Raw genomic sequence first — 14,528 nt, 5'->3', positions numbered from 1 at the left:
CCATCTATGTTGTTTCAAATGACAGACTTCATTCTTTTTCATGGTTGAATAATATTCTATTGTATATATGAACCACATCTTTATCTATTTATTTGTCAATGGACACTTAGGTTGCTTCCTTATCTTGGCTACTGCAATGAACATAGGAGTGCATATGTCTTTTCGAATGAGTCTTTTGCATTTCTTCAGATAAATGCCCAGAAGTGGAATTGCTCAGTCATATAATAGTTCTATTTTTAATTTTTTGAGGAACTTCCATACTGTTTTCCATAGTGGATGCACCAATTTGCAATCCAAACAACAGTGCATGAGGGTTTCCTTTTCTCCGCATCCTTGCTAAGACTTGTTGTTTGTTGATTTATTGATGATAGCCACTCTGACAGGTGTGAGGTGACATCACATTGTGGTTTTAATTTGCATTTCCCTGATGATTAGAGATGCTGATCTTTTCATATGTCTCTTGGCCATCCTCTTTGGAGAAATGTCTATTCAGGTCCTCTTCCATTTTTTTTAAGATTATAATATTTTTCATTTTATTTTATTATTTAATATATTTTTTGTTTAAAGTATTATATGTAGTAGTATATATGTCTCATTTTCCCCCCTATTGACCTTCCCCCAGCATCCCCTATGCCCTGTCGCATGCCCTCATTCCACCCCCCCCCAGTGTCTTGTGTCCATTGGTGTGCTTATATGCATGCATACAAGTCCATTGGTTGATCTATTTCCCTCCCCTCCCGAACACTCCCCAGCTTTCCCGCTGTAATTTGACAGTCTGTTTGATGCTTTACTGCCTCTGTATCTATCTTTTTGTTCATCAAGTTATAATGTTCTTTATTTTCCATAAATGAGTGAGATCATGTGGTATTTTTCTTTCATTGCCTGGCTTATTTCACTTAACATAATGCTCTCCAGGTCCATCCATGCTGCTGAAAATGGTAAGAGTTCCTTCTTTTTTATAGCAGCATAGTATTCCATTGTGTAGCTGTACCATTAGGTTTTTGTTTGTTTTATTTTGTTGTTATTTTTGTGTGTGTGTAAAGTTGTATGACTTCCTTATATGCAGGATGTCCCCAAATCATTTATACACACACATTAATAGCTGGTAGGCTCAACTGATGTTTGTTTTTTCAGCCAGACTGGGTTTGAACAAAGGAAATTCATCCTAAAATGCTACTGGAAGTTTGAAAATGCAGTTGAAGTACAAACACTGCCTTTATAATTATTCAAGTGTATACACACTTTAATAGCTGAAAACTCAATTTTCATTCCTTTTCAGGTGTAACTGATTTGAAATAATGGGTGAAGCCAGATTAAGCTTTGAACAAAGAAAATTTATCCACTAAACTTTTTTTTATCCTCACATGAGGATATTTTCCCATTGATTTTTAGAGAGAGTGGGAGAGAGAGGGAAAGACAGAAACACTGATGTGAGAGAAACACATCTATTGGTTTCCTCCTGCACATGCCCTGACCAGGTCCCAGGCCAGCGAGGAGCCTGCAACCGAGGTACGTGCCCTTGACTGGAATCAAACCTGGGACCCTTCGGTCTGCAGGCCAACTCTCTAGCCACTGAGTCACACCAGCTAGGGCCATTAGACCTTTTTCATGGGGATACATAAAAGATAAAGTTTACAGTACGAAACTGGCAACAGTTGACAAATTGAGAGTGCCCAAATACCTAACAAAACGATTCTTGATGTTTGCGATTCCATTGCTTCACATTATCAGCAGTGCCTGGATGAGAACGGTCATCAGTTTGAAAACAGGCTTTGACAAAAAATTATTCATTTCTGTAGATTCTTTTAAATGTTGAAAATGAACTCTATGTTAATAAACACTGACTTTGTAATCATTCAAAGTGTGTATACATTTTTTGGGACATCCTATACTTTAGATATTAACCCCTTATTGGATATATCATTGGAAAATATCTTCTTCCATTCAGTAGGTTGTCTTTTTGCTTTGTTGATGGTTTCCTTCACTGTGCAAAAACTCTTTAGTTTGATGTAAGTCCCATTTGTATTTATTTTTTCCTTTGTTTCCCTTGCCCAAGGACACACACACACACACACACACACACACACACACACACAGATAGCTAAGAGTGATGTCAAAGACTTTACTGCCTATATTTTCTTCTAGGAATTTTATGGTTTTGGGTCTTATATTTAAGTCTTTAACCCATTTTGAATTTATTCTTGCATATGATGTAACAAAGTGATTAAGTTTCATTTTTTGCATGTACCTATCCAATTTTCCCAATATTATTTATTGAAGAGATTGTCTGTAACCCATTGTATATTCTTGTCTCCTTTGTCATAGCTTAATTGATCATATAAACATGAATTTATTTCTGGGTTCTCTATTTTCTTCCATTAATCTGTGTCTGTTTTTATGTCAGTACCATGCTGTTTTGATTACTATAGCTTTGTAGTATAACATTTAGATCAGTTAGCATGATATCTCCAACTTTGTCCTTTATTCTCAAAATTGCTTTGGCTATTCAGGGTCTTTTGTGGTTCCATAAAAGTTTTAGGATAATTCGTTTTAGTTCTGTGAAAAATGCCATTGATATTTTAATAGGGATTGCACTGAATCTGTAGATTGCTTTGGGTAGTATGGACATTTTAATGATGTTAATTCTTGATTCGTGACCATGGTACTAGTATATCCTTTATCTTATTTGTATCTTCTTCAATGTCTTGTAGTTTTCAAAATACAGGTATTTTGCCACCTTGGTTAAAGTTATTCCTAGGTATTTTATTCTGTTTGATGTTTGGGACAGTTTGAAAAGAATAGTATTAATTATTCTTTAAATACTTGGTAAAATTCACTTGTGAAGCCATCTGTTGGGAGTTATATCTATCATCTATCTATCTATCTATCTATCTATCTATCTATCTATCTATCATCTACCTATTTTTATTATTGCTTCAATTTCACTAGTTGTAATCTGCCTATTAAGATTCTCTGATTATTCCTTATACAGTTTTGGAAGATTGTATGTTTCTGGGAATTTTTGTCTATTTTTTCCAGGTCACCCAATTTGTTGACATATAATTGTTCGTAATATTTCTTTATAATCATTTGTATTTTTGTAGTGTTGGTTCATTACTTCTCCTTTTTCATTTCTGATTTTATTTATTTGGGCCTCCTCTATTTTTTTCTTGATGAAACTGGCTGAAGATTTACCAATTTTTTAAAAATCTTTTCAACAAATCAGCTCTTGGTTTAGGTGTTTTTTTAGACTCTATTTATTTACCCTTGGATCTTTATTGTTTCCTTCCATGTACCCACTTTGGGCTTTATTTGTCCTTTTGTTTCTATTTCCTTTAAACGTAAGGTTAGATTGTTTATTTGTCTTGTTTCTTGAGGCAGGCCTGTATTGCTATATAGTAAAATTTCCTTTTAGAATTGCCTTGGCTGTGTGCCATAGATTTGGGGTTGCTGTATTTTCATTTGACTCAAGGCATCTTTTGATTTCTTCCTTGATCTCCTTGTGAACCCATTCATTGTTTAGTAACATGTTATTTAGCCTCCATATGTTTGTGTGTTTTTCAATTTTCTTCCCATAATTGATTTCTACTTTTATACCATTGTGATTAGAGAAGATGTTTTATATGATTCAATGTTCTTAAACTTATTGAGACTTGTTTTGTGGCCCAGCATGTAGTTTATCCTGGAACATGTTCCATGTGCACTTGAGGAAAATGTATATTCTGCTGAAGTGTCCTAAAAATATTCATTACATTTATATAGTCTAATGTGTAATTTAAGGCCACTGTTGTCTTATTGATATTCTGTATGAATGATATATTCATTGATGTTAATGAGTGTATTACTGGGATATATCCCTTTATGTCTGACAAATTTGCTTTATATATTCAGATTCTCCTATATTGGGTACATAGGTGGTTATGAGAGTTATTTTCTTTTGCTGGATCAGTCCCTTTATCATTAGGAAATGCCCTTTTTGTCTCTTATTGCAGTCCTTGTTTTAAAGTCTATTTTGTCTGATATAAGTATTGCTATGCAAGCTTTTTTTGTTTCCTTTTGCATGAAATATTTTTCCATCCCTTTATGTTTAGTCTGTGTGTGTCTGTGTCTTTTGATCTGAAGGGGTCTCCTGTAGAAAGCATATGTATGGGTCTTGATTTTTTTTTTGCCATTCAGCCACCCTTTTTCTTTTTAATGGAGCATTTACTCCATTTACATTTTAAAGTGGTTATTGATAGGTATTTAGCTATTGACATTTTATAATTTGTTTTTCTGAGTGTTTTTGTAGTTCTTTTCTGTTCTTTCTGCAGTTTCTGTTTGTTGGGAGTTATCTATATCTATCGATCTATCATCTATCTATCTATCTATCTATCTATCTATCTATCTATCTATCATCTATCTATCTATCTATCTATCATCTATCATCTATCATCTATCTATTCTCTTGTTTTCTTTATATGTTAATGACTTTCCATAGTGTGTTTAGATCCCTTTCTCTTTTTTTTCTTGTAGATTTCTTTATTTGTGGTTACCATGTGCTTCCTATATACCAAATTATATTTATGGCAATCTATTTTAATTTGATGGTCTCTTAACTTTGAACACATTCTAAAATAAGTACATTTTTAATTACTCTCTCTACATTTATGTTTTTGTCATTATTTTTCACCTCTTGTGTATGTTTGTATGTATCCCTTAATTTATTGTTGTAATTATACATAATGTTCTTACTTTTTAACCTTTGTACTAGCTTTGTATTTTAGTTGATCCACTGCTTTTATTATACGTGTATCTCTGTCAGTGAGAATTTGTTTTCTTTCCAATATTTTCCTATCCATATTTTTAATCTTTTCTTCTTAAAGAAGTCCTTTTAACATTCTTTTGTGTTCTGGTTTAGTGGGGACAAACTCCTTTAGTTTTTTTCTTGACTGGGAAATTCTTTATCTCTCAGTTCTAAATAATAACCTTGCTGGGTAGGGTAATCTTGGTTGTATGTCCTTGATTTTCATCACTTTGAATACTTTGTGCTAATCCTTTCAGGCCTCCAAAGTTTCTGCTGAGAAATAAGCTGACAATCTTATGGGAGTTTCTTTGTATATAAGTAGCTGCTTTTCTCTTGCTAGTTTTAAGATTCTTTGCTTTTAATCTTGGCATTTTAATTATGAGTTGTCTTGGTGTGGGCCTCTTTGGGTTCATCTTGTTTGTGAACCTCTGTGCTTCCTGGACTTGTCTATTTCCTTCACTTGATTAGGGAAGTTTTCAGTCATTATTCCTTAAAATAGGTTCTCAATCCCTTGCTCTCTCTCTCTTCTCCTTCTGGTACCCTTATGATGCAAATGTTGGTGTGCTTGATGTTGTCTGAGAGTTAAACTATCTTCATTTTTTTAAATTCTCTTTTCCTATTATAATTGGGTGTTTTTTTGCTACCTTGTCTACCAGATTGCTGATTTGATCCTCTGCTTCATCTAATCTATTGTTGATTCTAATATATTCTTCATTTCAGTTATTATATTCTTCATTTCTGACTGGTTCATTTTTATGTTTTCTATCTCTTTTTAAATGTTTCCTATAAGTTCTCATTGAGTGTGTCTATTCTCTCCCTAAGTTTATTGAACATCCATATAATTAGCGCTTTGAACTCTGCATCTGGTAGATTGCTTGTCTCCATTTCATTTAGTTCTTTTTCTGAAGTTTTGTCCTGTTGTTTCATTTGGGACATGCTTCCTTGTCTCCTAATTTTGGCTGACTTTATTTGTTTCTATATATTTGGCATATTGGCTATGTCTCCCAGTGTTGGCAGTGTGGCCTTATGTAATAGGTGTCATGTGGGGCACAGTCTCCCTGATCACTTGAGCCTGGTATTTCAGGGGTGTCCCTTTTATTAATCATGTGTGCTCTCCTATTGTAGTTGAGCCCTGATTGCTGTTGGCATGTCAGTGGATGTGATTGACTCTCTGAATGACTATCAATAAGGATTGGCCATAACTATAGTGGACAAGCTGTTGTGCTGGGGGCTGACCCCACTGAGTGGCATTTGCTTTACTGGGGCTCTAGTGCTTGTTGAATCTGGTGTGTCATATGTGAAGCTGTTAGGGTGGTGTCTGGTGTGGTCTGAAGCCGACCACTAGGTTTATTGGTTCTGGGGCCTCTTATGAGGGGCTCTCATGCAGGCCAAGTCAGCCACTGTCTCTGTCCAGCCCAAGATCACCTAGTAGGAGTTACAAAGGGATCTGTGGTTTGTTTCAATCTGTGCTGGGCTTGGAGGCCTCTGAGAGCTGTTAGGCTGTGAAGAGAGGACAGTTGCTACTAGTGTTGGGCTTCAGGCTGCTTAACAAGAGATTTGGGGCATGCCAAAGCCAGCTACTGCTTGGTTGGTGTTTATGAACCTTTGAGAAATTTCAAGGAAATCCACAACATGAGCAGTGGAAGGCAACTTGTGTGGAAAAGCTTCTGCAAGAGGTTTAGTCTGGGCATGTGTGAATTGGGTGGGGCAAGGTCTCAGCAAATCACCAGGGTGGGTGAATGGTCTTAACCCAGTTAATGTAGAGCTCATATTTGGCATCCACCTGCATCTGCTGCCTGAGTGAAGGGAGGTTTTCAGCAAAGGAACAGTGGCCTCTGCCAGCACTTCCATCCCAAGGAGAGTTGCCCTGCTTCCTGCCCATTCAGTCCTTGCCTTGGAGCTAGTCAATTCAGCTCCTTCTTGTATGTCATTGGTGCTTTTTTAGCTGATGCTCCAATGCTGGAGCTCAGAGTGAGTGAATTTGTGAGCATCTATACTAATAAAAGAGTAATATGCTAATTAGACCAGGAGACTTTCAGAGAGACCTTCCAGACGTCCTTCCAGACAAAGCCATGGTGGTGGGGTCAAGGCAGAGGTGGTTAGGGGCGATCAGGCTGGCAGGGGGGAGCAGTTGGGGTGAGCAGGCTGGCGGGGGGACAGTTGGGGGCAAGCTGGCTGGTGGGGGTGGGAAGTTGGGGGCAATCAGGCTGGCAGGGGGTCACTGTTGGGGGAGAGCAGGGTGGCAGGGTGGCAGTTGGGGGCGAGCAGGCTGGCAGGGGAGGGAAGTTGGGGGTGAGCAGCCAGTGGGAGGGCAGTTGGGGGCAAGCTAACTGGCAGGGGGGCAGTTGGGGGTGAGCAGGCCAGCAGGGGGGCAGTTAGGGGTGATAAGGCTGGAAGGGGGTGGCAGTTGGGGGCAATCAGGCTGGCAGGCAGAGTGGTTAGGGGTGATCAGGCAGGCAGGCAGGTGAACAGTTAGGAGCCAGCAGTCCCGGATTGTGAGAGGGATGTCTGACTGCCGGTTTAGGGTTGGACATCCCCCGAGGGGTCCCAGATTGGAGAGGGTGCAGGCCGGGCTGAGGGACACCCCCCTCCCTGTGAACAAATTTTGTGCACCGGGCCACTAGTATAAGTATGTGTGCAGTCCCATTAAGACCTGCAGTGCCTGGGATTCCAGTAGCCATCCATATCACTTAGCCACAATCCTCACTAGTTTTCATAGCCTGATGTTATAGGGACTTCCTTTTTGGCACTGGATGAGTTTGGTGTGAGGCTGGGATTCCTCGATTCTCAGGCAGGACCAACACAGCCTAACTATCTCTTCTGTTGAAAATTGCCACACCACCCTAGCTGGTTTGACTCAATGGATAGAGTGTTGGCTTATGGACTGAAGGGTCCCAGGTTCAATTTCAGTCAAGGGCACGTGCCCAGGTTGCGGGCTCAATCCCCAGTAGGGGGCATGCAGGAGGCAGCTGATCAATGATTCTCTCTCATCATTAATGTTTCTATCTCTCTCTCCCTCTCCTTTCCTCTCTGAAATCAATAAAAATGTATTTAAAAAAAAAAAGAAAACTGCCACATCATGAGTGAGGGACCTGTTCCGTGTATCCATCCCTTCTACCAGTCTCAATATGACTTCCTCTTTGCATCCTTAGTAATAGTAATTCTGTTCAGCTAGCCTTCAGGTGGTTCTCAATAGTGGTTATTTTGCAATTAAAAATTTTTATTTATTTTTACAGAGAGAGGAAGAGAGAGAGAAACATCGACATGAGAATGAAACGTCAATCAGCTGTCTCCTGAATGACCTTTACCAGGGATCGAGTCCACAACTTGGACATGTGCCCTGACCGGAAATTGAACTGGCAAACTTTCAGTGCATGGGATGATACCCAACCAAATGAGCCACAATGGCCAAGGCGGTTGTTTTGTAATTTAGTTGTAATTTTGATGTGGTCATGGGAGGAGTGAACCCAGTGTTTATCTATTCTGCCATCTTGACCAGAATTCCTCCCCTTTTTCCAAATCTCTGGTTTGCTATTTTGTCTTTTTGGAGTAGCAGGACCCCTCATCCCAATCTCATCTTTTTATCCTGATATCCTGATATTTTTATTCAGTAGATTTGAGTAGGGAGAAATTTGATTTGGAAAGATAAACATATACAGCAGACCCTCAAATAACATAATATTGTTTAATGTCACTTTGTTATAACGTTCATGAGGTGCCATAGGAACTTAACTTGTTTATATCAATTAGCCTATGGTAAAACTGATTTCACTATATGTTGTTTTTCCATAGTTCCAAGAACCTATTGATGATGTTAAGTGAGGATTTACTGTACTTTCCTTGGCCTCAGCACCCCAAACTGTTAAAATGAATCCTACCTCTGACTGAAGACAGCCCATGAGGGGCAAGAAAAACCCCAAAGTCTGAGAGCCAAAGGAAGACTGACCTGGTTGGGATGATCATCTCTGTAGGATACTTGGCCTTCAGGATTTTGTTCAACTCAGTGGTTGCAGATTCTAAGTGTTGAATGACAGCAGCCTAGGGGGAAAAGGAGTGTTCAGACTTGGAACCTTAGCAATGTAACATAGTGTGTTGCCCATTCTCATTCCCTCATTATGTCTTACTGACTCTTTACCATCAACTCAACTGCCTCTCTGGAAATAATCATAATTAAGGAATTTTTTTGAAGATCCTCATAGATAATCTTAGCTTTGTGGTCATTCTAAAAATAAAAGATATTGTTTCCTCTCATTTAAATTAATATTTAAAACTCATATAAAGGTGATAATATTTGTTCCTTGTTTCAAATGAACAATCTCATATTACATAGATAGTAAATAATAGATCTGGGATTTGAACCCACATTTTTCCAGTGCCAGATTATCTCCTCTTATATAATAACTAGTGGCCCAGTGCACAAAATTCATGCACGGGGGGCAGGGGGGTGTTCCTCAGCCAGGCCTACACCCTCTCCAATCTGGGACCCCTTGAAGGATGTCCCACTGCCAGTTTACAGGGATCGGGCCTAAACCGGCAGTCGGACATCCCTCTCACAATCTGGGACTGCTGGCTCCAGCCGCTCACCTGCCTGCCTGCCTGCCTGCCTTATTGCCCCTAACCACTTTGCCTGCCAGCCTGCTCACCCCCAAATGCCCCCTGCCAGCCTGATTTCCCCCAACTGCCCCCTGTGCCAGCCTGCTCACCCAACTGCCCCCCCCGCTGGCCTGCTTACCCCCACCTCCCCTCCCCACTGGCCTGCTCACCCCCAACTGCAACCCTGCTTGCCTGCTCACTCCAAACTTTGCCCCCGCTGTCCTGACCACCTCCAACTGACCCCCACTGACGGCCTGCTCACCCCTAACTGGCCCCCCTGCTGGTCTGCTTATCCCCAATGGCCCCCGCCATCCCATCCTGGCCTGATCACCCCCCCGGCGACCCAAGGTCCCAGCCCCTCCTTTTTTTCTTTTTCTTTTTATTTTTTTCAGTGCCTCCTTGAGTGGAGGCCAGGGCTGGCTGGAAGCAAGTATCTAGGATTTATGTATCTTCTATAATTGAAACTTTGTAGCCTTGAGCGGAGGCCAGGGCTGGCCAGGGCAGGCGGGAAGCTTGGCTTCCTCCATAGCCAGGGGCAACCCAAGCCTCCTGCTTGCTCCAGCTCTGTGGCTGCCACCATTTTTGTTGGGATTTATTTATCTTCTATAATTGAAACTTTGTAGCCTTGAGCAGAGGCCAGGGCAGGCCAGGGTGGGCGGGAAGCTTGGCTTCCTCCATTGCCGGGGCAACTCAAGCCTCCTGCTTGCTCCAGCTCCATGACTGGCTGCCATCTTGGTTGGGTTAACTTGCATACTTGCTCCTCATTGGCTGGTGGGTGTGGCTTGTGGGTGTAGCAGAGTGATGGTTAATTTGCATGTTTCTCTTTTATTAGTGTAGATACTAGTAACTAGAGGCCTGATGCACAAAATTAGTGGAAGGACTTGGTCCCTGCTGCCATGGCAGCCGCCTCTGCCTCAGCCTCTGCCCACCATGGCTTTGTATGGAAGGAAGGATGTCTGGAAGGACATCCAGTCTAATTAGCATATTATACTTTTATTATTATCTACACTAATAAAAGAGAAAGATGCAAATTGACCGTACCTCTGCGACACCCACCAGCCAATCAGGAGTGAGAATGCAAATTAACCCAACAAAGATGGTGGGTTAATTTGCATATGCAGGTGCCAAGCGGCCAGAGGCGGGGGTGGCGCCAAGCAGCCTGGGTCCCAGGGATGGGCACCAAGCCCACAGCCTCCTGGGACCATCGCTGGCCCTGGGAGGGGAGGGCGGCGGTGCAGCTTGACAGCAGATAGCAGGGCCTGCTTGGCCATAGCTGCGGCGACCCGCAAGCAAGCAAGCGGGACCGTAGGCAGCACCCAACAGGGCCTGTTTGGCTGTCGCCACGGCGACCCAGGAGCAGGCAAGCATGGCCCGCAGGCAGCACCCAGCAGGGCCTTCTTGCCCATCGCCATGGTGTGGAGCAGGCAGGCCCTGCAGAGAGCAGAGAACCATGGGGAGTGGGCCTAAGCCGCCATCAGTAGGACATTCCCTGAGGGCTCCCAGATTGGAGAGGGTGCAGGTCGGGCTGAGGGCCCCCCCCAATGCATGAATTTCATGGACCAGGCCTCTAGTAGATAATAACAGCATCTACTTATATAGCACTTACTATGTGCCAGGCTCTGTTCTAAGCTATATATATTTTTTCATGTAGTCCTTATAATAAGGATTATTATTATCCCAGTTTCACAGAACAGAAAACTGAGGCATAGGAAAAGGGGTAGCTGATAAGTAGCAGAGTCAGGATTCAATTCCAGATAATCTGGCTCTTGAGTCTATATTTTTAACTATAACTTGCATCTACCAAGTCCTGATGAGCCTATCTCTTTCATATATCTTAAATGATTCCATTTCTCCTTATCTCTGTTACACCTCACCAGTCCAAATCATCATTATCTTTTATCTAGACAATTACAACATCTTCTGTTTTTCTCCTTTCTTCTAATCTTTATTCCTTCAATTATTTCTCCACCTACCATGGAACTCCCCTCCTTAAACCCTTTCTATTAGATAGCAGAATGGATAGATGGATAGATTTGTGATAAAGTATAGTAAAATATTAATAGTAGAATCTACCATTTAACATTTCCTATGTGTTTGAAAAATTTCCTTATAAGGTAAAAAAATCTTCTATAATTTTCATTGTTCTTAGGATAAAAGTTCAAACTTCCTATCATTGTTTATCATGTTCTTCCTGGCCTGCTCCTGATTACTTCTCCACTTTCATCTTTAGTAGAACTTCCTGTATATGCCCTGGCCCCTATGCCTCAGCCATTATGAATGCATTTCAGTTGTGTGAATATTCCATGCTCTCTCTTGCCTTTGGAACAACACACACTGTTCTATCAATTTGGAAGAGGCCTCCTCTTTCCCACTATCCTGGTTAACTCTGGTCCTTAAATATCTTCTGAAATGGTAGTTAATCTGAGAAGCTTTCCCTGATTTCCCCCAGACTGGCTTAGGTACACCTGCTGGGTGTTACCACCCTTGCTACTTCTTTATATACTAACACTCATACTACTTAATAAATTTTTTCTACCACTGCAACTATTAGCTCTATGACAGCATGGACTGTCATTCTTTTTTAACAACTAGCATATAAAAACAGCTGCTAGAACAGTATCTCACACTTAGTAGTTAATTCATAAATATTTTCCATACCTATTTTGAGTGGGTGAATAAGTACTAGTAAATGGCTGAATGAATTATGCCCACAGTACCTATCACCATTTTTGGTAAATAGCTGCTGATTGACATGTCCCCAATTTTCAATGATCTCATTCTCATCAAGCTCATAGAAAATACAATAGCTTTTCTCTGTATTTTGCCTATTATTTCACTGTGCAATAAAGATATTGGCCTGAAATACAGCTGGGTAGTACTTACCTCAAATCGGGGTATATCCATTTCAACTTGCCCTCTTAGCAATGGGGTTTGTCTGGGAGTCTCACGAATCATCACACTCCATCTGAAATGAAATTCAAAGACAGACAGACAGATATTTAGGACTCTGTTTCATCACAGGCTGGTATCAGTGTTTCACATGTGAAAAAGACATAAAAATGTTTATGTGTTGGGAGAGATGTAGGGGATGCCCAAGCTATCTCAGGTCACCTTACCTCAAGATATACCACAAGGTAGGGGGGTCCTCATGGATTCTCTAGGACAGTGTGATGGAAGGAATTCCATCATAGGGTTCTCAGAAAGCAGTGTTTCTTAACCAGAGGTAAATATCAAGATCACCTGAAGTGCTTTTATAAAATACACATATCAGGCCCTATCCAAGACCCACTGAACAAGAATCTTTGTGATAGAGCCTAGCTTGGTATCTTGAGAAAGCACCCAGGATATCCTCATGGGCAATCATATATCAAATACTATGCCCCAGCACATAAAGCCTTTCTTTTCAGAAGATAAGATGGCAATACTATATCTTCTATAAAGCATAGACAGTTTAGGCTAATTGTGTATGAACTCTCATTTTTTCAGTTTCTTTGATAACTTAATGACGGTGTATATTTTTAAGTACAACTTGCATCTACCATTTTCTATACTATTCTAGAATAGAATAGAGAGAAGGACACTTCCCCAAGGAAAAAATGGACACTTTCCCCAAGGAAAAGAAGGTTCACAGAACCCTTGAAATTTACCCATGGGGATGTTGCTTTAGGATATTTTGAGTTGATGAGGGGCTTCAGTGATGTTTGAAGGATACATAGTAGGCCCTGGTTTCCTTATAGCCAAGGCCACTACCTCCCAAACTCCCCCAAACTGAAGACATAAAGGCTCTATGAGGGAGATGAAAGCATTCCTGATTGAGATGATGTAACTGGAAATAACTAGTGTACAACTGGAAAAGGCACAAGAGCCTGATCTTTCAGCCACTCACCTGTCTAGAATTCTCACACTAGCCTGTTCCACTCTGTTGAGGATGTTCAGAGGTGACTTGTTTTTGTTCCAGAACGCACCCCAGCCAAGGACACGGGCCAGATCATTGCCGGTTCCAAGCGGGATGACTGCCAGCTGACACTGCAAGAACAAAACCAGGTACCCTTTTCAGACAGAACTATGAAGAGATACCCATAAAAGAACACAGAAGGCACTCTTTGGGAAAGATTGTGGTCTCAAAGCCAGTGGCAATAAGGAATTTATGATTCTGGAAATTATGTTAGAAAGATGTTTGAAATTGAGTGAAATTTTCCCAAAGGGGTTGAGCCCCACTCTTGGCCATACAGAGCCTACCCAGTAAAGGGAAAAGTTGATGGAATATGCTAATATGTATAGCTATGTTTATAAAAGAAAAATATAGTCACAGATTTCTATTTAGGCTGGGCCAAAGACGTAAGGTGTCTTAAGAGACAAAGCTACTAGATTCAGAAGAGCAGAGTGTTTGCTTAGGGAAAAGGGGGGAGAGGTAGAGGAAAGTTTCTGCTGCTCTTGAAACTCAAGGAAGAAAATCAATTGCCTCAGGAGGTCGAGGAAATTAGGGGCTGAATGTTGCCTGAAGCCACTTCTTTTTTGTTTGTTCTCCTCCCTTTCAAATCTTTACTTTGGGTCTTGGAAAATAGAGCACTGCTCATTTTTTTTCCTGTTAACTCCCTCATTTCTCTATCCACAGGTAGACAACCAGAAAATGGTCTAGGTGAGCAGGCTTAGATTGGAAATCTATCAGTCAGGTTAAGTATGAAACCAATGGGAAACATGTATTTTACAGACAGGGAGAGTGAAGACTAGGGACTTTTTGGGATGAGAAGCTTCACACCCCAGCAATGGGTAAACTGAGTCAGCTAGGGACTCACCCTTTCATGCAATCCTAAGGCATCAATCAGCGATAAGACCCAGCTTACACTGCCATCTCCACCACAAACCACAATGCGAAAGCGAGCAAAGTTCTTGAACATGGACAGCCTGGAAGAAAAAGGAGAAAAGGGAAACATTTAATGGACTGCTGGGTTTTACAACTCTTTCCTACAATGTTTCCTACAAAGGGCCCAAGGACTGTTCCTTCTTTACCCTGCTAACAATCTACATCTTTCTTTCCCTTAGCCACTATCTCTCTGCATTCCTAAAATTATAGGCAATGCTCCCATAGGCAGTCCTGGAGATCAGGCCTTGCTTTAACCCTACTAATCCTATGCCAAACCTTGCTCTGGAA

At 41.0% G+C, this 14,528-nt stretch overlaps 1 protein-coding gene across 1 annotated transcript in view; it reads right to left on the bottom strand.

Annotated features, from left to right (window-relative positions):
- The window catches only part of DGKK (diacylglycerol kinase kappa), a gene marked incomplete at both ends in the record, with an annotated part of 151,189 nt that overhangs the window by 28,987 nt on the left and 107,674 nt on the right, over positions 1-14,528 (bottom strand). The window contains 4 exons of the mRNA XM_080652379.1: positions 8,730-8,821; positions 12,260-12,341; positions 13,263-13,402; positions 14,173-14,281. Coding sequence (XP_080508505.1) covers positions 8,730-8,821; positions 12,260-12,341; positions 13,263-13,402; positions 14,173-14,281 — 423 coding nt within the window. The remainder of the gene's footprint in view (positions 1-8,729; positions 8,822-12,259; positions 12,342-13,262; positions 13,403-14,172; positions 14,282-14,528) is intronic.

Source organism: Plecotus auritus (genome assembly GCF_963455305.1).
Source record: "Plecotus auritus genome assembly, chromosome: X".
NCBI lineage: Eukaryota > Metazoa > Chordata > Mammalia > Chiroptera > Vespertilionidae > Plecotus > Plecotus auritus.
This window is presented reverse-complemented; position numbering and strand designations above follow the sequence as displayed.